We start from the raw sequence: 24,510 nt of genomic DNA, 5'->3' as shown, positions 1-24,510 counted from the left end.
TTAATCAACCTTCACCTCTGTTGTGCTGGCTAGAGCTGATGGCAGTTGTAATCCAACAACATCTGGAGAGCAATAAGTGATCCATTTCTGATATAAAGTTGAAGTGGGTAGAGGAAGTGGCATGTGTGCGTTTAATAACAAAAGCCAAATTCTGGATGTGGTATCAGTCAGGAAACTTATAAGATTGCTCAAATTGAGCAAATAAATGCTTAGCAGCAACAGTGTCCACTACTTCTGGCCTTGATGAGAAGAGATGAAATGTGTTGTTACAGTGACAGGATGGCTCTAGCTGTGAGGCTCCCTCACTAACTCAGAGGCCTACAGTGCTAGACAAATCCCCTTGAATCATGTTGGCTTTGCTGAAAAGGTAGGATTAAACATTTTGCATAAGTTCTGTCAGTCATGCACATGTCCAGTGGGAAGGAATATCACAGGAGCTCCAGGAGAGCCATAGCCCATTTCAATAGATCAAGAATGGGAGACTGCATTCCTGAAGCTCCAGATAGTTTCCCAAAGCCTGTTTTTGTGGCCTTCAATCCCTTTTAGCTCCTGAGCTGCCCTTCTTTCGGCCAAAAAGGGGGGCAAGGGTAAAATGTTACCTGCAGAAGCCTCCAAGAGTGGTGATTCAGGATAACTCCACCTCAACCGTTACTATTTAATATCAAAACACCACCCACTGATAACAAGAAATGGACATCTGACCACCTCTGGTGTATGAGAGTGAGTGTTTTGTACTATTTTGGGCAGTCCATCTGTCCCCAGATTCTCACAGGAGAACTGCTCCTGAGTATAACACAGACTGTATTGGGCTAGACTTGGAAGGCTTTAGTCATGTTAATAATCCTGTTCTTGTATGACAGAATAAAGCAGGTGGTGGCCTCTGATGAATTTTATATTTATGATTCAGTGATTGACTAACAGGCTGCTCCTTGAAACTGCATATCATACCTATTTATCTAGGCAGAGAAAGTGGTAAACTCACCTTGCATTCTTAGTGGCATCGGAACGCAGAATCTTCACAGCCACCAAAAGGGGGCGCCCCTTGCGCACATTGAAGGGAAACTCCAAGTTCGGCAGGTCCTGAGGATTCTCCACCTCACACAAATGGACCTTGTGAGAAAATAAACCCCGTAAAACAAAAGGAAAGAGCAACGAAGGGGAACCAATTGCAGTTGGCCCTCCTTATCCATGGAGCTTTTTAATCTACGGATTCAAGCATGCACAGCTTGAAAATATTTTAAAAAGTATAAATTCCAAATTGCAAACCTTGATTTTCTATTTTATATAAGGGGCACCATTTTGCTATGCCATTATATTTAATGGGAGTTGAGCATCCGTGGATTTTGTTATCCATGGGGGATCCTGGAACCAAACCCCAGCGGATAACAAGGACCCATTATACTGCTGTGAAGGAGGCAGGCTCCTTTCAACCCCATCTTAGAGTTCAAAAAACAGCAGGGTTGCCCAGACAGTTGTCTTATACAAATTGACATCTACCAGATGTGATAATATTCACATGCTGTCCAGGGATGAAAGGGCTTACAGTCGAACACATCTGGAAGGAGTCAGGCTGTATAACACTTGCTGCTGCTGTGTACCTTCAGTTTGTTTCTGAATTACAGCAATGCTAAGACAACCCTATCACAGGGTTTTCAGGGGCTAAGAGAGTGTGACTCACCCAAGGTCACCCAGTGGGTTTCCATGGCTCAGCTTTGGTTTAGACCCTGGTCTCCAGAATCATAGTTATTGAACCCTGGTCTCCAGAGTCATAGTCCAATGCTCAAACCACTGCATCACTCTGGCTCTCCACCCTCTGGTGAGGGTAGCCTGAAACATTTCCACACTTGGAAATTCAAGGGTCAAGTATTTTAGAGGTATCTAGATTAGATATCTATTCAATATTTTCAACATATCAATTCAATATCTTGGTTCCAGGTTTGGTAAGCAGACATGTTTATCCTAGCTGCTTCCCAAGATTTTTCCAGTCTCAGTTCCTCTGATCCTCCAGTTATAAATTGCCATCAAGCAATCCTAAATTTTCTATCTTTAAAAATCCTAAAATTTTCTGTCTTTAAAAAGTAACAAATTAATAAAGAACATCAATATTTGCAAGATGTTAATGTTACATAACTCTAACATTAACAGGAACAACTTATTTTTGAAAAGTAACTTTTCATACACTGCTATTGACCAAATATGGAACTTTAGTGTATCAGTCACTGTGTTCTGCTGTTATATATTATTTTAAGTCTTTTTGTGGTGTGTATATATGCTATGTTTAATGTTATGTTTTTAAAATTATTATATGCCTTTTAGAATTACAGATTGACTCTCCCTTATTAGGAATTTCAAAATCTGGAATATTCCAAAATTCAAAACTGTCCACATAGATGGCTGAGATAGACACCTGTGCTTTTTGACAGTTCAATGTACACTTTTTTTGTACACAACTTTCTTTTGTCACAACTTTCTTTTGTATAAAATTACCTTCAAGCTTACGTGTTTAAGAATTATACAAAACAGAAATGAATTTTGTGTTTAGAGTTGGGTCCCATCTCCAAGATATCACTTATCTACATGCAAATATTCCAAAATCTGAAAAAAATCCAAAATCCAAACTACTTTTTTGTCCTAAGTATTTTGAATATGGGAGACTCAACCAGGATACCTTATTTAATTATATTTTAAATTTCTGTATCCTCAAATATTTGGCTTTATATTATTTCATCCTTGTAAGCCTTTACAATTGTCTCATTAGAAAAGACAATAATGCTAGAAAAGGTGAAGAGAAGTAGAAAGAGAGAAAGACTGCACACTGGGTGGATAGAATCATTTAGGGAGGTCATGGGTATGAAAGGGGGCCTTAGAGATATCTCATCCACAGGGTCACCATGAGCCAGGGTCAAGCAATTAATAATAACAACAAGCCCCATTTCAAGAGAAAGGCAGGATGTAAAAATAAGTAAATACATTGGGCCCTTGGTATCGTGTGGGATTTGGTTTGAGGACTCCCCATGGATACTAAAAACCATGGATACTCAAGTCCCATTATATACAATGGCATAATAAAATGGTGACTCTTATATAAAATGGCAAAATCAAGGTTTGTTTTTTCAAATTTACACATTTTTTGAACCATTTTCAAGCGTGGATGCTTGAATCCATGGATACAGAATCTGTGGATATGGAGGGATAACTGTAACTAAGTGAGAAAATTTAGTTTAAAATGTGCATTCCACTTGACATAAGTGAAACCCGGAAGCTGTGATCCTCCAGTTTTTTTACCCAAGGTCTGATTTAGAAAAGTAAGGATGAATCTTCCATTAACAAGTCTTTAAAATCTTCTACCGCTGCAGCATGGTACTCCTCACCTCTCCAAACTGTCCTTCTCCCAGCTTCTCCTTGAAGATGAGCCGGTCCCGGGGGAACTCGCCCAACGCCATGTCCTTCCCTGTGAGGGCGTCTACTGCCACTGCTGGTACGGCGTATGTGTTCCCGCCAGTCACCCCCTGCAGGTTTATGATATCAGCTTCGGCATAATGTGGCACATTGTTCTGGAAGCCCGGCTGGCAGCCTGTGGTTTCTGGCTCCATGTAGTCAACCCCACATGCTGTGGATGGAAAGAAGGAAAACAAGAGTTGAGTTGACTTTGGAAGATCATCTAGTGTGGTATATGCTCCAACCCCAAGTGTGGCTGCTTTTGTAGGAACCCAGCAACCTCTGCAAGCTCAGGGCCAGCTGCATCTCAGCTTTGGAGAAATGGAACCCTGTATAAATTCTCACTTCCCCCCCCCCCCAACCATCCCATCCACCCCAGAAGTTGCCGCATCGCAGAACCTGCAAAGCCGAAGAGTTAAGCCAGAGGAGTTAGCCATGCACAGGATAGACAAGAGGGAGATGAACTGGGAGCACAGACGTGGTGGAAAAAAAGAGAGATGGAGACAGACAGCACCCCTGATGGGAGGGAAAGAAACTGCAGAAGGCAAAATGCTCTCGTATTAGCTTGGCATGTGGGCCACCCAGGTTTCCCAGCTGCGCCACACAAAAGCTCAGCGCCCTCCTTACCATTGGTGTTGATTGGCTTAACCCGGTTGGGTGGCGGGAAAGCAGGCCTTCCCATTGGCTGGGCATAAGTGGCCAGGAAGAGATGGTAAGCCGGGTTGCTGAGCAGCAGAGCTGTCGGGAGAAGGGGAGGGTGGGTGGAAAAGACAAACGGACGGATGAGGAACAGACAGATGGATGGAGAAACGCACACGGAAGGGAAGGCATGACACAGAGAAGAGGCAGCGCTTTAGGGATTCCTGTCCCCTTTTAGGCCTCTCATCCCAAACACAGCAGCAAGAGACACAGACATCAAATGACATACAGTATAAAGATGGAATTATCCCACCATCAGCACTTCGGATAGAAGGAAGGAGCCCAGGAATCCAAGCTATTCAAGCATTCTTCCTCTGACTCACTATGTCCTCTCTTTCTGAACGAATCCTCAGGAGTTTTACACTTATTTCCCCATTTCAATCCCCAGTTTGCAATCCATAACCAATCCTAGGGTCAAGACAGACGGGAAGACAGCCCCTTTTTGCTGCGTAGTGTTAAATTTCAAATTAGTTTATGGAGTTAGATAATGCATCTTTCTGTCTCTGTTTATTAGGGTTTTTGAAACTATTGTACCTTGTACCATATGATAAATTGTGGCCTGTAAATATTTTACACATAAAATAAAATAAAATAAAATAAAATAAAATAAAATAAATGTTCTTGGATTGTAATCATTTTAGCTGGAGGTGGAAAAATTAAATCATTGAATTTTCTTCCATTTTTTTTTTAAATGAGTCCACAGAAAACTAAATGTCAGGAGGCAGCATTTTACACCAACTGTCTCCCAAATATGATCAGAAATTTCCATCCCCTCAAAGGAATGGAAATCCTTTGTTGAAGGCTGAAGTCGAAAGAATAGTATTGCTGCATTTTCTGTTGTTCCTGCTGTGAGCAAGACTTGACTGGCTTTGAAGTAGGTGTCAGAAATTTACATTCTGACAGCCATCTTGGGAGCAGGCTGAACAAACACACAAGACAAAATAGGGGCAAGGAACAAATGCAATAAAAGACAGGTGGGAAAGCACCATCCACACTTGCAAATGAGAGAAAACCAAGACAGAATCTGACACACTTCCTTTCTTTCACTGTCCACATTTTTCATTCAATACATTTTTTTATTTTTCCCCTTTTGCTTCTCTTCCCAGGTTGGCATATGGGGTGAAGAATGGGAAAAAGTGAACCAGCTACCTGCATATCTGCAATATGAATTGGTTTTACTTGATTTTGCTAGCCATATAAATCAGCCTACTCTTATTAGCTGGGGAAAATGCCTTCAGGACCAAGTAAACAGCTAAGCATTTCATCCATCATTTCATCATTGTCTTGCTTGGCTCCCTCCTTTTCATCCTTCAGAGTTAGCCATAAGCCACAGCTTGCTATTAATTCACAGCAGAATACATTAGTATATTGATAATTCCATGCAAGCAAAATATTAGAAAAATCAAAACTATGAAGATGTTGACTGGCCACAATTTCTATCTGGTTCTTTCAACCACCAGCCACCAGCTTTATGTGTGTGAGAGAATTTGTGCGACTGCATAAATGTGTGTGTGTGTGTATGCTAATAATTAACACATGTACACACACACACACACACACACACACACAGGTGCCCATCTCTTATATAAACCACTCTAGGAGCCTTTGAAGAAAGAGGGCAGAAATGTTTTCAATCTATTTAAATCAAATCATATTATCAGAGTTGAGGAAAATACTTTTTTGGATTACATATCAATTTTTTTTAGTCACAGTATGCAAAATAATTTTCCTTATGGTTTCATTTTGTGGGACAAGAAACAATAGTTTTCTATAGGTATGTCATGGGAATGTTACTGCACTGAGCATTCTGAAATAACAAAGGGCTGCTGATAGTTATTTATTTACAGGATTTATATCCTGCTCTTCAGCCACAAAGATTCTCAGAGCGCCTTACAGTTTGCTAATACCCTGGCTGTGGAAGGTAAGCAAAACTACATTTATTTCTCTGCCTATGCTGATCTTAAACATGTATTGCCCAAGTACACGTACCTGTGAGGCTTGCACTTACCTATTTCATTCCTGAAGGATCTGGATTGTCCCCAGACTAAAACCTCCAGGAACACAGAGGTTAACTACTTTTGCTTTATGCCAACCCTCAACAAACCTTTCCAATGGTTTATCTATTCACCTTTTCCTTTTCCCTTTCTTTCATTTAGCTTCACTCCCCAATTGGCTCTCTCACCAGAGTTCTCAGCACTGTGTGGCAGGTCTGGCAGCTTCATACGAGCCCTATTGGGTTCCTGGTACTCCGTCTCTCCTGAGTGGATGCGCTCATAGCGGTTGGAGTGTCTGTGGGAACCCATTGTGTTGTTGATGACAATAGTGTCGCTAGGTGCAGAGAGGTGAACCGTGAGATCATCGTCAGAGATTCGGCGTTGAGCCTAAAGGCAAAGGGAGAAACAGTGACCAAAGAATCAGTGACAAACAGGCTCTCAGCAATCTCAAGAAAGTGTGGCCATCTACACTTCCCACATTGTACAGGTCTGCTGGCGATTATTCTCAAGTACAAGCAAGGGGCAGGGTCCAGAGCTGCTCTGCAGCATGGGGCCCATATGAATAGACCAAAAAACAAAACAAAACAAAACAACAAATACAGTGGTATTTGTTCATACTTGCAGGCTCAGGATCTGCAGTATCAACCAATAGAAGGTTCAAACTACAATACTGTACACAACACAATACACAATACTTTACACAGCACAAGTAGTGTGGTATGTACAGTGCTGTATTTATGTGGCTGGACAGGCTGCAGAGAGATGTGAGGGTATCTGGCATGCTCCCTGGAAGCCAGGCCTTGTTGTCACCTATGCCATATTATTAATAGGGACTCAATATCCATGTTTTTTTAAAATCTCTGTGTGGTCCTGTAACCAACCTCCTCTACAGATACAACAGGACCACTGGCCACCTCATATTGTTGTTGTGCACCTTCAAGTCATTTCTGACTTTCTGACTTTCCCTTATACCAGGGATAGGCAACCCTTTTGAGCCGGGGGCCGGGTTGCTGTCCCTCAGACAACTGGGGGGCCGAAGCCAAAAAATAAATAATTAAATAATTTTTAAAAAATTAAATAAATAAATAAACCGGGACAAATGTAGGACAAAATTTTCAAATGGAGGGCACTTTTTAAATAAAAAATGGAGGACACGCGAAAAAATTTGCTGATTTTTAAATAAATGTTAAGATAAATGCATGTTTCTGAGGCTTCTATAGACAATTGCTCCACCATGCCCCTCGCGTGAGACGCCAAAGGCCACGGCGGCAATCGGTGGCAGGACCGGGCTGGGGCCGGTCCCAAGGCCTCGCCGGGCCGCATCCGGCCCACGGGCCGCAGGTTGCCTACCCCTGCCTTATACCCTAAGGGAAACCTATGACAGGGTTTTCTGAAGCTGAGAGGGTGGAACCCACCCAAGATCACCAAGTAGGTTTCCACTATTCAGCAGGGAATCGAACCTCAATTCCAGAGTCTTAGTCCTATGCTTAAACAACTATACTACACTGCCTCTCACCACCTCATAAACAATTAAGTTTTGAGGTAACTTCCCTCCCTGATCTCACAAATTAACATAAAACATTATTCATTCCTAAAAAAAGATGTTACTTTTTTTCCTGAAAAGAATTCTTGTTGCAACTCACAGGAGCAATGTTAATTAATGTAATGGTAATTGCTGTAATTGTTACAGTAATAAATTACTTCCAAACCGAGTAATCCAGTGAGATTTATGGCTCAGTGGGGATTAAAACCTGGACCTCTCATGTCCAAGTTTTCTACAATGCTTTCTCCACTTTCACTCCATTTTACACTTTTACACTTGCTCCTTCACTGAATCAGATCTCTCTGTCTCTCTGCCATTTCTTCCTACTTGCCTATTAAGCTGGGATCACTGGAAGTGGGCTTTGAAATTATAGCAAGGGCTACATGAGTTCAGGTCAAGGGCTACTACCCCTGGTCTTCCCAACCCCTGGTGGTTTTAGCTGGAGATGCCAGACATGAAACCTGGGACTTTCTAAACCTGCAGCACAGACTCTGCTATTGAACTGTAGTCCTATCCTAGTCAATGAACCATGCCAAAACACAAAGATGGGTCCCTGTACAATTGGATTATTCTTCCCCTACATAAAAGTACATCTTTTTGGTTGCACCAATAAAATAACACTTGGAAATTTCTCTCTGCCAATGGGACATGTGGCTAAAGAACACTATTCCAATCCAGGGAAATACCTAGGGACGTCCACAATCAAATAGTATAACAGCATTTTTCCTATGGCCCAGACTCACTTACCTTCCCCAAGATCTTTTGCCAGTATTGCCGCCAAAGGATGAGGAATATCACAACCAACAGGAGTAGGATGATGGCTACCAGGCATCCAATCAGGATGGAGGTATTACTGTTATCATCCTTTGCAATGGGCTGGCCTGATTTCGGTTCCCCTTGGCTCTCAAGGTCTTGGAGGGAAAAAAACATAGAAAAAGAAGTCCAACTATGGCCTCTAATCAAGCATTTGAAAACATATGGTACTCTGAAGTGTTGGGCGTGTGTGTAAGAAAAAGATGAGGGGGGAGAGAGGAAGAGAGAGAGAGAGATTATACAGTTTTGTGGGTAACTCACCTTGGAGTGTAAAGTTTGAGGCATCACCAGCATTTTCATTCAGTGCAGATCCCAGGGCTGGGGAGATCGGATTGTTGCGGCCTGAGGGTCGACGCGGGGCCACTACTGGGGGACGGCCGCTTGACACTGAGAGAGAGGGATCATCCACAATGTCTGGAAGGTAAAAAACCAAAAATGGTAAAAGAGAAAAGAATAGGAAAATCATGCGCACTGGGCAAAACACAGTGGAACAGTAGCAGGGAAAGAGTGAGAGGTCAGCAGTGGTGGGAGACCAGGTTTTGAATCCCCAGCCATCAAACCCACTGGGTGACCTTTGGCAAGTCACACTCTCTAATTCTCAGGGGAAGGGAATGGCAAACCCCATCTGAACAAAATCTTGCCAAAAAAGCCCCATGATAGGGTCGCCGTAAATGGGAAACAACTTGAAGAAACAAAACAACCACCTTCATTTTAACAGCCATAACTGCATCCTATGTAATACTCTCCAGAGTTCTCTAGCTGAGAATTCTAAGTTTAGATCTGTGTCCCATCACCAAGATATCTCATTATGGAGCTATTCAAGATACTGAATGTATTTCAGAGCTTGATTTCACATTTGTTTATAGTTCAGAGTAAAATCCAGTGGATTAGCTACTGGCAAGGAAATCACCATGATGTGGGAGATTAAGAACATCAGAGGGGGTAAGGGAGCACCAACTCACCAGAGAGAAAAGCTATTTCACTGAAAAGCATCCACTCGCCAGCAAAGTGAAAATGGCACTGGACAAACAGACCCAGGCGCCCTTCGAGGGGAACTGTGAGGGAGCGGGCACTGGGGTTCTTCACATCCACAGCGAGCTGTTGCGAGACAGGGATGGGTTCCCAGGCCGTGGCCAGGCTGCGCTTGAAGAGGCAGTCCACTTGCCGGAAGATGCTTACCCCATGCGTATGCATGTTGTTGCAATGAACCTGGAGAGGATGCAGTGGTACAGGAGGGGAGAAAATGTAGGAAGCAGACAGGAGACAAATGAGAGACCACTTTGAAACCAGCTCCTTCCTCAACCATTCTAATCCTTATCTGGGTTTTCAAGGGACATTTGAAAGAAGAAAGGAAAAGGGGACAAGCTATAAAGGCATCAAGGGGGAAAGAGCAGAGCTCTTTAAGGGAGCAGGAGACTTCCTTAAAGCCATTCAATGGTATATGTCCAAAAAACAAATAAAGATCTATTTCTTTTCACATGGATTGTGTGAATGCCCAAATGTTGACATTCACCACATTTTTGGAAACTATGGCGGGTTACAGACCGCCATTTCGGACGTCCTCAGGACGTCCCAGTTTGAAAAAGGGGCGTCTAGAAGAGGGCGTCTGTCCTATTACGGACAGAGTCCGTAACAAATGGAGGCGGCCGTTCCACATGGCTGCTGCCATTTTGACATAGCGGACGCTGTGCGTCTACACGTCACGCAGTGGAAGTGACGCTGCGAGTGTGCAACTAGCGCCTCACGGCATCTCTTCCGGGCCGCAAGAAGGAGCGTGATTTTCGCGCTCCTTCTTGGCAGCATCTGGGAACTGCGCCGTTGGTTCCCGGACGCTGCAACCGGCAGTGGCGGCAGACCACCGCTTCTCGCCGGTCTGTAATGCACCTATGACTCTGTACAGAGAGGCCAAAATAAAGCTTGTTCAGGTCACTTTGGAGGTATGCTGTTTAAATGATGCATGCATCTTATGAGTCCAGAAGCCACACCAAAGCCATGCTCCAGTCCTAAGGACTGGAACGCAGCTTTGGTGCAGCTTCTGGCCTCTTAAGATTCGTGTGTCATTTAAACAGCATACCTCCAAAGTGACCTGAAGCAGCTTTATTTTGGCCTGTCTGTACAGGCCCTTAGATTCCTGGCAATCCTTCTCTCAGTCCTAGAAAAAGCCTTCTTTTATAAGCTGCACAAATTGATTAATTTCCTTCTACCAACAGACACATGACTTTATTTCTGCTTCTGACAGGACTGTTTCATCATTCCTGCCATCTCATTTACGCCCCACAGATCTTTCCAGAAGTATCCTCAGCTGTCCCCTGTGTTACCTTCATGTAAGTGAAGGTTCTGAGTTGATCAAACTCAAACTCCATCTCGATGAAGCCACCAGGAAAAGAGCTGTTCCTCCAGCCCACATAGTCGTACCCTGGCCAAACACGCAGCTCTTTGGTTTGGGTGAAATCGTCCAGGCCTACAACACCATCAGTCAATTGTCCAAGACCCCCAAAGTGCAACCTGTGGTGAGAATGAAAGGCTAAGTTACTAGCAGGTCGACAAGAAGGAAGGGAGAATCCCATTGGGCTTTCACTTCTGGATCCACATGACATGTCCCTTAAAGGTTACCCTGAATCATTCCACATGAAGGATGTGTTTATATGGATTGATCCAATAAAGCTAATGTATGACTTGAAGAAGGACTGGCCAAATTTCTACTACTGGGAGCCCAACCTCCCAGTGGCTGCACCACTGATGCCCCTATCCAGGTTCTGTTGCCATTGTAGTTGCCACTGAAATTCAGCAATTTCTATGGCTCTCTTTGGCACTGGAGGGTACCAAAGTGCCCTTCTGAATTATAAAATACTACAATAGTCTCTTCCAACTCTATGATTCTATGATTCTATGACTGACAGGGCAGAGCATCTCCTTCCTTTCCAGAAGGGAAGGAAGAAGAATAAGACGCCTATGTTATTGTTTCTATCCAAAGTGGCAGCAAACAGGACAGCAAGGGAAACAAAAATGACTGTGGGGGGACTGTTTGTAGTCCACAGACCCTGTATCAGCCACCCTTGATTTCAAGGCCTACAATGTATCAGCAGCCCTGATTGTGTAAGCAGGAAGGAAATGATAATCCAGGGAAAGGATGTATGCAGACAGACACATTCCAACATGATTGCTGGCCTTTAAATGTTACAACTGCACTGGAGAATGCAGAGGTCGCCTTCTGAACACTCATCCCTACAGATTTTTTAGTAGAAATCCCTTCCTTATCCTTATCTTATCCTGTCCTCACAATTACTTCCATTTTGCAGAAAGGTAACTGAGGCTGAAGAAGTGACTTATCTGAAACAATACCCCCTAAACTTCACAACTCATTCTTAGTCCCCTAATCCTACTATGGGACTGAGAACCTCTGTTTGGGTAGATTCACACAATTCCATTCACCATCTGACCAGCTAGGAGCTTTCCTCCTCTGTAGTCTCAGGAGATAAAAGTATGGTCCATCATAACCTTGTGCATCAACAGCTGACAAAAATGTCTGTTAATCAGGCTATCATGTGATGACTGTGGTCAACATGCATTGACCTTGGTCACCTGAACCTGCCATATGAAGCTGAAGATTCTAGCCCAAATAATCATGCTGAGTGACAGGGTGCAAGAACAGGCTAATGCGCAGGTTCACTCACTCACTTGTGGATGCTGTGCCCATCGTAGGTGGAGTCATTCAGGTAGACAGGTTCAGGGACAATAGGCATGACCTGGCCTAGCGGAGCTGTGTATGACTGAAGGCCATCTGTGGGCAGAGATAAGCAGACACATAACACATTTAGTAGAAAACCTACAGCTTGGAACCTGGGAAGGATAATACTCTGTATACAGCAAAGGTGTTTTTGTATGTAAAGAGAACACAAAGGCAATGCATGCCAAATATTTTTAAGCAAAATAGAAATTTCTAAAACACCCTTATGCTGAGTCAAAACTACAGGCCCCCGCAGCCTGGCATAATCTGAACATAATCTGATTGGCAGTGGGTCTCCACGCTCTTGGGAGAGAGGGTTTCCCCAACATCTGTTAATTGATCCTTATCTGTTAACTGGCCTTATGAATGAGATACCTCCAAGAGATCCTGTCATCAACTGTCCTGCTGAGGTCATGCAAACTCAGGACTGTAGCTTCCTTGATTGAATCAATCCACCTGTAGTGCAATCTCCCTCCTTTCCTGCTGCCTTCCACTTTACCCAGCATTACTGTCTTTTCCAATGAGTCAAATACAGAACCCCATGTTAACACACCCAAATCATCTGTATTCTTTCCAGCTCCTCTCAAAATAGTGGTATGAGCTGATGCAATGTTACTTCCAGACATCATTTTGAGGGGGACTGCAGAGGATAGGAGAACTAGCTGGGATTAGTGAGGGGGAGCAACTTGCAGGAAGGTTGGGAGTAACTGGTCCATGGTTTAGAAAAAGAGTTGAACTTTATTATATGTAGACAAGAATACAAAAGTTGATTGCTCACCTTTCCAGACACAACCATAGAGCTCCACACGCAGGCAGACACTCATGACGCGGTCTGCACGTGGGTAGAAGCGGACATATCGAGCAATGATTGGTGGTCCCAGATCTTTCAGTACCACATCCTTTGTATTTTCATTACCAGAAATCACCTAAGGGACAGGCAGTAGTCATGAAGGGTCATTATTTTTCTCTCATTTCTCAAGAATCCATAAAAACAACTCTAATTTGGAACAAGGAGTAAAAAGTAGGATGGAGGTCTTTAATCAATGCATGATGCTTTGACAGAAAAACACCTGAGAAGTGATTGGAGCTTGGATATATATATATGTACAAAAGCTCTCAGAATCCACAGTCAACATAGTTACTGATGTTTTGGGAGCTCTGCTCCAAAAAAAGCTATGTTTTCCAGGTTTTGAAATAGTATTTAATCTAGTAGCTTGATGCATGCGAGGAAAACTCTCTTATTTGTAAGGCACTTTGAGCCAGGCCACACAGAGGGCTGGGCAAACTCGCTTTAGTAGGGCTTGAAAAATCAGTTTTAAAAAGTAGTTTTGCCTTCATTATTGGGAAAGGAGCAAGTTACAACTAACCTATTAATTATAGTTAGTTATTTGCAAGCTCTAATCAAAACTATATTGTAACAAGTTATTTTTAAAAGTAACTTTCCAAAGGTAAATTCTTCAGAAGCATGGCAAAGAGGCCAGCAGAAAGGAACTTGTTTTCTGCCTTCAATTCATTTCCGACTTATGGTAACCTTAAAGCAGAGCAATCATAGCATTTTTTAAGCAATGTTTGTTTAGTCGGTGGTTGCCACTGCCTTCTCCTGAGGCTGAGAGAGTGGGACTTCCTCAAGGTCACCCAGTGGATTTACTTGGCTGAGCAGGGATTCAAATCCTGGTCTCCAGAGTCCTAGTCCAGCACTCAAGGCACCATACTGCACTGGTTCATAAAAGAAGGAATCTCTGAATAAAACTCACAACCAAACTCTTCTATATAGGTCAGCAAGACAAGCTACTGATACTTTTCCATGTGGACCATAGTGTAGAAAAATTACTTTTTGGATTATACCTCCCTAAATTTCTTCAACTGGCCATGCTGACTGAATGGCCTTCTCCAAGCAGTTTCCAATGGAAGCCTGCATGTGCAGTCTGGAGTAGGCTGGATCAGAAATATGTAACTGGCAAAGACTACTAGCAATCCTTGCTCCACCAAATGAAGCAAATGTGTCCTCCTTCTCATTGGCAACTACTTCTCTTGGAGAATCTTGAAAAAATGTTTGTTTAATTGTATAAATATGTTTCTAGCCCTTCTTTCCACTGAGAAAGGCCTTCCTAAATGAGATGGGCTGCCTTTACTAAATCAGTTTGGTCCCTCACTTACCTCATTGCCCCACCGGTCCCGCCAAGGCATCCAACGGTGTCCATCGCGACTGTAATGGAGCCGGTAAGCACGGGCAAACTCTTTGCCATGGCCATTTGCGTGTCGGCCCTGCGTCCCCACCAAGGTTAAGAAATGTAGCCGACGCAGGTCAATCTCCAGGTATTCAGCATCATTAGGATACACAGGTCCTGCAGGGCACCAGGCTCCATCTCCCTCACTCAGTGCTAACCTGGACAGCAAGGAAGAAAAGTAGAGGAAGAAAGCTGATAATCAACAATCACTCATAAATAACATGGGCCTGGCCTTTAAACATAATATTTCAATTCCCTTTGAAGCACTCACCCATTTTATATTCACATCTAATTGCTGAAAATACTCCTGGAATTGCCTTTCTGAACATTTGTGGACAGCTCCTTCCCTCCTTTTTTGGAAGTATCAATTGGCTTAACTGCCATGGCTCAGTGCTCTCTGTTTTGGGAATTGTAGTTTTGTGAGACATTTAACCTTCTCTGTCCAACAGCTCCGGTGCCACAACAAACTACAAAGTTCACTTCTCTGTCTGACAGCTCCAGTGCCACAACAACTACTGTTCCCAGTTCCAAAGCATTGAGCCCTGGCAGTTGAAGTAGTGTCAGTGTTAATGCAGCCAATTGAAAAACTTTCTTGTTTTTCAAAGCTTTTGGAGTTTTAACTTAATATTGTTTTATAATCTTGTCTATTTCAATTATACGTATTTGCCGGTATGCCTTATTTTATAATATATTGGTTTTTGTTTTATATCTGGATAATTTGATTTATAACTGTACTGTATCAGTGTATATTTGCATTACTCCTTCCTTTTCCTACATAAGTATAATGGATAAATCCAAATGTGGGTTCCCAGCTAAGTTCTACAGTGATGGTTCAAAGGCCTTTGTCTTCCTCCTCCTCACCTGCTATGTTTGGCAGCAGTCGAGTCAGACCATGAGCTGGAGGCTGAGAGAGCATCATCTGGGATGGTACGATCTTGCATGCCCAGCGCATAGCGGCACTTAGCTGTGAGGGGGAAGAAAAGGAACAGAGTGAAGAATGTTTTCTGTAGTGAAAGTTGCTCCTTTGCTATCTGCACTACACAGAGACTTCCATAACAGTGTCAATGTCATTCAATGCCTACTGTTGTGATCCAGCTCAGGTTGGCTGTAACGAGGGAAAGAGGATTAAAGATAATTGTGGCTAACGTAAATCCTCCTAATGCCTTTAATGGAACTTGCAATCAGACTCTGTGCCACGAAGAGGGATATTTGGAGGTATATGCTGAAGCCTGAATGTACTAGGAGTAGAGCTTGGGTAAGTTATTTTTGGGTCCCATCTCCCAGAATTCCTGGCAGATTCTGCAAGACAAAAAAGTTTATTTCTTTTAAGCTCTGCCTAAGAGGTCCTGCCTCTAATGTATGTCTTGGCCTTCCTTTTTCAACAGTGCTAAAATAATTTTGAACCTTAAATATTTTTTGTGTACCACAACTGAGTTTCTTCCAGACTCCAGCTTGCATTTGCCTCCAGAGTCCTCAAAACTGTCTATTCATTGGAAGTAGGGGGGGGGGGGGGGAATGGTGTCCACTATAAAAATGTGGCAGCATATTTCATAATATAACAAGGTGTACATCACTTCCTAACATGAGGTTTGTTGTTGTGTGCCCTCAAATTGTTTCTCACTTATGGCAATGCTAAGATGAACCAATCATGGGGTTTTCTTGGCATGTTTCTTAAGATTCTATGTGGCTGAGAGTATGTGACTTGCCCAAGGTCATCCAGTGGGTTTCCAGGGCTGAGCTGGAATTTGAACTTTGGTCTCCGGAGTCATAGTCCAACACTCAAACCACCACACTACACTGATTGGCTCAATCAGGCTTACTCCTAGGTTACTCCAGGCTCAAGCCTACCTGGAAATGAGCCCCACCAAATCCAGTGGTATTGCTACCTCTGAGTAAAGATGCATAGTGTCACAATGCATGTCATGATTCATTTAAGCAGGATCAAGACCCTTGTTGGGATAACCAACTCCACTCTTAAATTACCACTCAAGCACTATCTGCTCTTTCAGATGGGTACACTGGCCCCTAATGCTTTATGCCAATCTTCCCCAACCAGAGTTTCTTCATGTGTGTTGTGCTACAATACCCATTATCCCTGGGCAGCAAGGCATGGTTGCAGGGGATGCTGAGAGTTGTAGAGTAACACTGTCATGTACTGGCAGTCTTTGACTTGGGAATCCAAAACTTAATGAAAACAGCAAGCTTTATTCAGAAGCCAAAGCAGTTCACCGCAGGGTGATGTTGTTAGGACTGAGGCATGTTGGTTACACAGTATAATAAAAACACAAAGCAATTCAAACCCTTTTGTGTGCTTCATTTGTCAAAAAGCAAAACATTTCTTTTCCTTGACCGCCCTCTTGTTTTCCCTTGTACCAGGCATACCCACAGAACTGACCCTGGCAGTTTCCCAGTGCCTATCAACTCCCCTTTACATCTGTTTGTTGGGTATCCCCAGGATACCATTCTCCACCCAGCACCTCCAGCATGACAAATCTGAGTATTCAGAAGCATGAAACAAAGCAGGCAAAAGGCAAAGTCTAATTAACTAACAATTATGACAGGAAGATAAGGGACTCAGATCCTGACAAATGACCTGGAAAAGCCTGAGCCTGGGGTTTGGGCTATCATTAGCTGTAGGTGCAGGGCCAACTCACCATGCAAGCAAAAGCTGCCATTACCCAAGGTACCAAAACTCTCAGAGCACTTGCCTTAGTTATATTAAATGCCTTGGAGGAAAGTCCACTGCCTGTCAAGTTTTTGGGTGGTGGGATGGGATGGGATGGGAGAAGCAGAGAGGCAGCTTCAGAGTTCAAATGGGTTAGATTCACAGCATCCCAAAGGACCTCCAGAGCTTTCCTGAGTATTACTGTCTGCCCTGGGCATGTAAACTCCATCCTAAAGGGCAGGAAAGCCAAGAAGTGAAGGAAAGCAGAATAAACAGTATTCTGGTCAACCCTTGATCACTGCATGTGCTATTATTATGTTGTGCAACTTGTGATGAGAAACACTGAGGGCAGTGGTGGAGCAAAAGTTTAATTTCCCTCAAGCAGCATCTAGCCTTGTGTTGACCCTGAAAAACAAGGAAGAAAGGAGTTCTGCAAAGGGGATGAGAAGAGAAAGAGAAACGGATGGGAGGAGGACAGATTCACCAGGCTGATTAGAGAACAGGACACTCTACCTCTCTCCCCTAAGCATGCTTCTCTTCTGCCTCCTGTACTTTCTACAGTCTCTATTATATTAACTGATCCCTAGTTTGTTAGGACAGTAAGAAACATTCTTCCCCATTCCCAAACTCAGGTGTGGTACAGAGCACCAGGAAGAGATGGCCAGGGAGCTGCCTCTCTTTGCCATGTAGCAGCGCCGCAACCATATTGCACGACGCTGTTACGCAAAAATAAAAGGACCGCTAAAAAGTGGCACCTTTTTGCGCTGTTGCAAACAGATGGCGGCGGCGCAAGCATGTCTGGAGGCCAAGCAGCAGTGATGTCATCACTATGCACTATTCGGCGCCACGCAGTGAGGACGCCCTTGTCATGTGCAAACGGTGAGGGGAGTGTGGGCGGGGCGCCCCTCACACATGATGAGGGCGTCCTTCGGGGGTCGTCTGTACCAGGCCTCAGAGTTGCATATATTTCTGCTGTAAGGGCTCTGTTGTGGTTCTGGGCCTTCAGGTCAACTCCAACCCAAGATGATCCTATCACCGGGCTTTCTTAGGCAAGGAATGTGTGCTATTGTCTTCTGCTGAACATATCTAACACAACTCGGTATTCTCCGGCCATCTCTCTTCCAAGTGCTAACAAAGCCTAACCCTGAGACATAGCCATACCAGTATGGAATAGCAGTCTGTAAAGGGATCTTGTAGTTAGTCCCAAAGGTGCTACAAGATCCCTTTGCATACAGGCCTAATTTTGCTTGAACAGGACCTGGAGCCTTTGGGGTATTTAATTTGAAGTCAACTTGAAATCCGACAAAAGCAATAACATAAAAATCGCACCATCCATATATTAAGCCAGAACTCAGAAAGCTAATTTCACCAAGTAAATAGTTACAGTTGTAATTAAAAGGCCATCCCACAAAGTAATCTGTTACCGTTAGGGGTTTCTTTTTAAAAGAAGTAACCCTTTCTCATTTTTCAGAAGTAATGAAAATAATTACTTTTAGTGACATTGGGTAAGCCACTCTCTCTCAGCCTCAGAGGAAGGCAAACTTCCTCTGAACAAATGTTACCAAGGAAACCCAATGATAGGTTTGCCTTACGATCTCTTTAATTCGGAAATGACTTGAGGGCACCCAACAACAAACAACAAAGTTGTTTTTAAAAAAAATCCACACATTCGAATGCAACATGTCACTTGTACAAAACAGGCTCTCTTCTCATTCCCCTTGTGATTATCTCAGAAGTACAGAAGAAGTCTGTGTTTTGACCATGCAATATTCTGCCTCTGTTGTTTAGTGAGAGCACACCTATGTAACTATCTATTCTGCCTCTGTTGTTTAGTGAGAGCACACCTATGTAACTATCAAAGTAACTAAAATCTAACCATTACACTACTAAAGGAATCAGGCCACCCTTCATTATATTACAATTACAACCATAATGTAACTCGGGCCCCATACAGACAGGCCAAAATAAAGCTGCTTCGGGCCACTTTGGAGGTATGCTGTTTAAATGATGCATGCATCCTAAGAGTCCAGAAGCCACGCCAAAGCCATGATCCATTCCTAAGGACTGGAACACAGCTTTTGTGTAGCTTCCAGACTCTTAGGACACATGCATCATTTAAACAGCATACCTCCAAAGTGGCCCGAAGCAGCTTTATTTTGGCCTGTCTGTATGGGGCCTCAGTTTGTTTTTGGGGATGTGTATTAATTACCAGCAGCTAGTTACTATCAAGACAGTCAGCTTAGCATAGTGGTTTGAGTATTGGACTGTAACTCTGGAGACCAGGGTTCAGTTCCCCACTTGGCCATGAAACCCACTGGGTGACCTTGGGCAAATCGCACTCTTTCAGCCTCCTCAGGGGAAGGCAATGTAACCTCCTCTGAACAAATCTTCCCATGAAACTCCCATGATAGGTTTGCCTTAGAGTCTTCATAAGTCAGAAACAACTTGAAGGTATAGAACAACAACATTACTAGAAATGGACAAATGAGTAGGTATTAGTAAGCAGTTAGTAGTAGTTAAGTGTTGAAAAGAACAGTTTTGGGGGAGGGGGGTAAACATTATATCATACTTTTGAAAAATCCATGAAACAGATGTTTATCACACTATACTCTTAAAGTGCTACTATTCCACTTTGACTCCTCTAGCTGCCTCCTGTTGCATTCTGGGATTGGCAGTTTTAAGGAGGGGTATTTAGAATTCTCAGGCAGAGAACTCTGCCTGAGAATTCTAAATACCCCTCCTTAAAACTGCCAATCCCAGAATGCAACAGGAGGCAGCTAGAGGAGTCAAAGTGGAATAGTAGCACTTTAAGAGTATAGTGTGATAAACATCACAGACATACATGTAGAAAAGGAGTTACCTTGCAACCCATAAAACCATTTAATACTGTTGTGCCAATGTCTTCCACTAGATGGTGGTCTAATCTCACACATGGAGGGAGGATCACTGAAAAGTTGAAAACACTAAGCTGTGCTTAACTAGAGTCAGCCTAGGAGTTAAAACATTTTACAGGTGTTCAAGTCACTGATCTCTCGTCTGCAAAGCTGGATAGTGCCTAGAACAGTGCATCTTAAGATATCTGATGGGAAATGGTAACTTTTACCCCAGTGTGCCTGGGTCCAGTACCATACTTGTATCCACTGAATGCATGTGTTACTTTCTTAGAAACTTGTCAGGGACCAGCTACCAATGGCTTAGAAACCAGCAGCAGGCCATGAATCACTGATTTGAGTAGCACTGCTCTAGAATATAGTCAGCCCTCCAAATCCTTATCCAAGGATTCAACCATCCACAGCTTGAAAATATTTTTTAAAAATATACATTCCAAAAAGCAAGCCTTGATTTTGTCATTTTATATAAGGGATGCCATTTTACTACACCACTATATTTAATGGGACTTGAATATCCATGGATTTTGGTACCCAAGGAGGGTCCTGAAACCAAACCCCAGCAAATACCAAGGGACCACTCTACAGTTAAAAGTGCAAAATCCCTGCAAGGGATGATTTTAAAAAGACACTGAGAATAGACTGCTAGTGATGTCATGCCTTCATACATTACTCTTGCTCTAGTTGCTCTAGCAAAATATGGAAGAGAGGAGAGGGCTAAATCTGTCAGTTTCATTTTCGTCCATATTAGAATTTTCTGACAAATAAAAAAAAAGCTTGTCCTCTACCCTTAATTTAGAATTGAATACTGCTTCTTCTGCTTCAAAAAAACAAACAAACAAGGATATCAAAGAGCTGGTAAGGTGCAGAAAAGGGAATAAAAAAGATGTTATTGCAAGCACTTGCAGATTTTACCTTGGAAAAAAAGATTAGGGATGCTATAGAGCTGGGGTGGAAATCATGAAACCCTCCAGATGTTGTTGGACTCCAGCATTCCTCACCATTGAAGCTATGCTGACAAGGCCTGATTGGACTGGCTGTATAACAACATCTGGAGAGCTACAGGATTCCCACCCAACTAAGGTTGATAAAATTATGTATGGGGTGGAGAAAGGTAGCAGTGATGTATTTTTTCTTCCTCTCTGGGAATGTTAGGTTTTTTGGGGGGTTTTTTTTGGGGGGGGGGGTTGTTTTGTTTTGTTTTTTAATTTTGGGGTTGCAGAACACATTTGGCTGGGTAAAATTCAGAGCAGGCAGGAGTAAGTACAGTATTTTGTTGCATGATGTACAATTCATTTTTGGAATTTGCCGCTCATTATTCAGAGGTCATACACTCCTAAAGACCACCAGTTTCTGGGGGCAAGGCTAGTCCAACAAACTTCATTTCTTAGCTGGAGGGTGCCCAGAGAAGGGTGACTAAAATGGTGAGGGGTCTGGAAACCATGCCCTATGAGGGGAGACTTAGGGAGCTAAGGATGTTTAGCCTGGAGAAGAGAAGATTAAGAGGTGACAAGATATCCCTGTTAAAATATTTGAAGGGATGTCATATTGAGGATGGAGCAAGCTTGTTTTCTGCTGCTCCAAAGAACAGGGTCCGGAGCAATGGATTCAAACTACAGGAAAAGAGATTCCACCTCAATGTTAGGAAGAACAGTAAGAACAGTAAGGGCTGTTCAACAATGGAACACACTTCCTTGGAGAGTGGTGGACTCTCCTTCTTTGGAGGTTTTTAAACAGAAGTTGGATGGTTATCTGTCAGGGATGCTTAGATTATGTCTTCCTACATGGCAGGAGGTTGGATCTGATAGCCCTTGAGGTCTCTTCCAACTCTATGCCCCCCTCCAAGTTCTGTTGACGACAACTGCAACCATCCCTGTGCACTGGTCATTTTGGCTGTGGCTGATGGGAGTTGTCATAGGTGCCCTGCCTCTAATTTACTGCATTTCATGAGTCAAGACGTTCATTCAGAAAGCCATGTTCAGAATTTGGAAAGTTACTTTTTAAAAATAGGCTGTTCCCATTATTTTATTTTATTGCATTATTTTATTGCTATCACATGCTGAAAAGGTAGACTGCATTTCATGTTGCTGCTCATCACTTTTCAATTATTTTCTCTTACCTTTTTTATTTTTTTGACGAGGGCTGGAAAATCCCAGACAAGAGAACAACATGAGCAAAACATGAACAATTTTTGTTAAAATACCTCTTTAAAAGGCCCTTTAAAAGTTATTTTTGAAAGTAACTAGAAACCATTGGTGATTGAACCAATAAAGCAATGCCACTCTTAACTTGTTACACCACTTCTGAAATATCACTTCACTACATCATTACTCCTCAGGTAACTAGTTACAACTAACCACGTTACTTGCAACTTGTTGTTTCTAAGCTCTCACCATTCTGTTCTGTGCATTAAGAGGCAACTGTGCTTAACACTAAGCAAGTGACAACATATTCCAAGATATTTTGCTTTAACAGCCCCCTCACATATTGAGGGTGAATAAAAACAGGGCTGAGCCCCAGCAACAAAAACCTTGGCACTTAGTAACAGCTGTTTTTCCTTCTCTCCAAGGGGTCACAGCTATGGCCTTGTTCACCTGGATCCAATGTATGAGGGGATCATGGAACTACTCTGTTGAAACAGCATTACTGGCTACAATCTGATCCATTTCTGGGAAAAATTCAAAGTACTGGTTATGGCCAACAAGGCCCTATGCAGCTCAGGTCCAGGCTATCTGAAAACCCAAATCTTTCTTTATAAGCCTACCCAAGTTTGAAGATCTTTAAGATCTTTGGGAAAGGGCTTTCTTTTGGTCCCAATACCATAACAAACATGTTTGGTGAGGACACAAGAGAAAGCCTCCCAGGCTGTGGACCTCCCTTCCACAGGAGGCAGGTTAAGACTTTCTTATTTAGGCAATTTTTAAATTGATAGCATTGATAGTGGTGTGGTGTGTTTTAAATTGAAAATTTTAAATAATGAATTTTAAATGTCAATTGTTTTAATGTGCATGTCTTATTTGTCCTTTTAAACTGATATGTATTTTAACTGATGGGTTTCAACAGATGAGATGTGTTTGTTAATTGCTGTTCTTTCCCACCTTGATCCATGAGGAGAGGTAGGTGAGAAATAAATACTATCATAAACATCATCATTCTGTATGTTTTCAATTATGTTTTAAATGTATTTTAAATTGTTTCGGCCATGTGGCTTTTTAAACAGAATTATGATTTAATTTAAAAAAAACACTTATGTAATGTAACATTTTAGCCAACTTCTATTTAAAATTTTCCAAGCTGCCTTGAGTGCCTTGATGGGAGAGAAGCAGAGTATAAACTGTATAAATAAACAAACCAACAAACTTACCTGGGTCAAAGTGCTCTTCCAACTCAGCTATGCCAACAGATGCCAAGACCAGGAAGCAAAGTGTTATGGGTCCCATCATCCTTTCTGGGCTGACCGGCTACACCGACAGTTGAATAGTCATGCCTTTCAAAAGGATAGAAAACAGCAGTTAGCTGCACATGGGTCTCTCATACCCATGTGTTGGAGCGAGAGAGCCACAGCTGAGTGAGTCAACGGGAATGGGCAGCCTTGCTCCTCCTTTTCCCCAACTCAGGCCCTTTCCCAACTTGTGACTGAATAGCACACATTCCACGGACAGAACTCACAAGCATCCTGCCATTGTCTTCACTTTCCTATCTGGGCCAGAAAGGGAAAAGGGGTTGACAAACTGGCAGCAAGCAGTGTGACACATCTTTGTCATCATCACCCATCCAAGAGGGCTACAAGCCAAACCTGTGGTTCGGCCGTAAGCTGAGCATGTGGGAGATCCCAAGACTGAACAAGAGGGCCAGTCATTGGATCAGTCAAAACAAACAGCTTGGTTCAATTAGGTCAAATATTGGTGAAATAGACTCAGAGGGGGTCAAAACAATGGAGTGATTTATAAGAAAGAAAACAAAGAGACTCATGCTCATGACAGCAAGCGCACAAATATTGATATGCCACGCTACTATTTGGAATGCAAAAGTTTCACTGTTTGATTCCCAATGAGTTCACAAAAAAATGTAACAATCTATGCTCGATCCAGCAAAGCATTTCTCTCTTTCTCGTCTCAGGCACATTGCTTCTTGGTAGAAGCTAACCAGATGCCCCAAAGAGGGAGATGTGACCTCCACTCTGTCAAATGTAGACTTGGTTTGTTTGGTCTTTTACAGGTTTCCCCAGGTCTGCACGTGCCAGATCAAACACAGAAACAGATGCAACATCCAACTGGGCAACCATACATTCCCGGTCTTGTGATGCTTTCCATGAAAGAAAGGAGGTGTCCTACAACAGGAACATGCTGCGGAAATGCACATGAAACAATGAATATGTTTCTAAAATCTGCAAAATGTGATTCGCTCCAGGGCTGGCAATTATATGGCCTTCCAGATGTTACTGCAAGTCCCAGCAACCACAGGCATACCTGTTTCTTGCCCCCAATAGCCATTATTGTTGTTCTGTGCCTTAAA

The 24,510-nt window shown here is 42.9% G+C and overlaps 1 protein-coding gene across 2 annotated transcripts in view; it reads right to left on the bottom strand.

The window, feature by feature from the left end:
- The window catches only part of DDR1 (discoidin domain receptor tyrosine kinase 1), a 72,990-nt gene that overhangs the window by 11,066 nt on the left and 37,414 nt on the right, over nucleotides 1-24,510 (bottom strand). The window contains exons 2-14 of one of the 2 annotated variants that reach the window (XM_089515164.1): nucleotides 23,360-23,482; nucleotides 15,304-15,406; nucleotides 14,372-14,600; nucleotides 12,993-13,140; nucleotides 12,166-12,268; nucleotides 10,806-10,992; nucleotides 9,450-9,696; nucleotides 8,749-8,901; nucleotides 8,422-8,585; nucleotides 6,320-6,518; nucleotides 4,066-4,176; nucleotides 3,372-3,610; nucleotides 983-1,110 (exon numbers count right to left, since the gene is read on the bottom strand). In XM_089515164.1, the coding sequence (XP_089371290.1) occupies nucleotides 983-1,110; nucleotides 3,372-3,610; nucleotides 4,066-4,176; nucleotides 6,320-6,518; nucleotides 8,422-8,585; nucleotides 8,749-8,901; nucleotides 9,450-9,696; nucleotides 10,806-10,992; nucleotides 12,166-12,268; nucleotides 12,993-13,140; nucleotides 14,372-14,600; nucleotides 15,304-15,406; nucleotides 23,360-23,438 (2,090 nt within the window). In that variant the 5' untranslated portion in view covers nucleotides 23,439-23,482. The remainder of the gene's footprint in view (nucleotides 1-982; nucleotides 1,111-3,371; nucleotides 3,611-4,065; nucleotides 4,177-6,319; nucleotides 6,519-8,421; nucleotides 8,586-8,748; nucleotides 8,902-9,449; nucleotides 9,697-10,805; nucleotides 10,993-12,165; nucleotides 12,269-12,992; nucleotides 13,141-14,371; nucleotides 14,601-15,303; nucleotides 15,407-23,359; nucleotides 23,483-24,510) is intronic. The other variant, XM_089515173.1, reaches the window with a different exon arrangement.

The sequence above is a fragment of the Sceloporus occidentalis genome, unplaced genomic scaffold, assembly GCF_023333645.1.
Source record: "Sceloporus occidentalis isolate IW3139 unplaced genomic scaffold, rSceOcc1.0.p SCAF_1, whole genome shotgun sequence".
NCBI lineage: Eukaryota > Metazoa > Chordata > Lepidosauria > Squamata > Phrynosomatidae > Sceloporus > Sceloporus occidentalis.
This window is presented reverse-complemented; position numbering and strand designations above follow the sequence as displayed.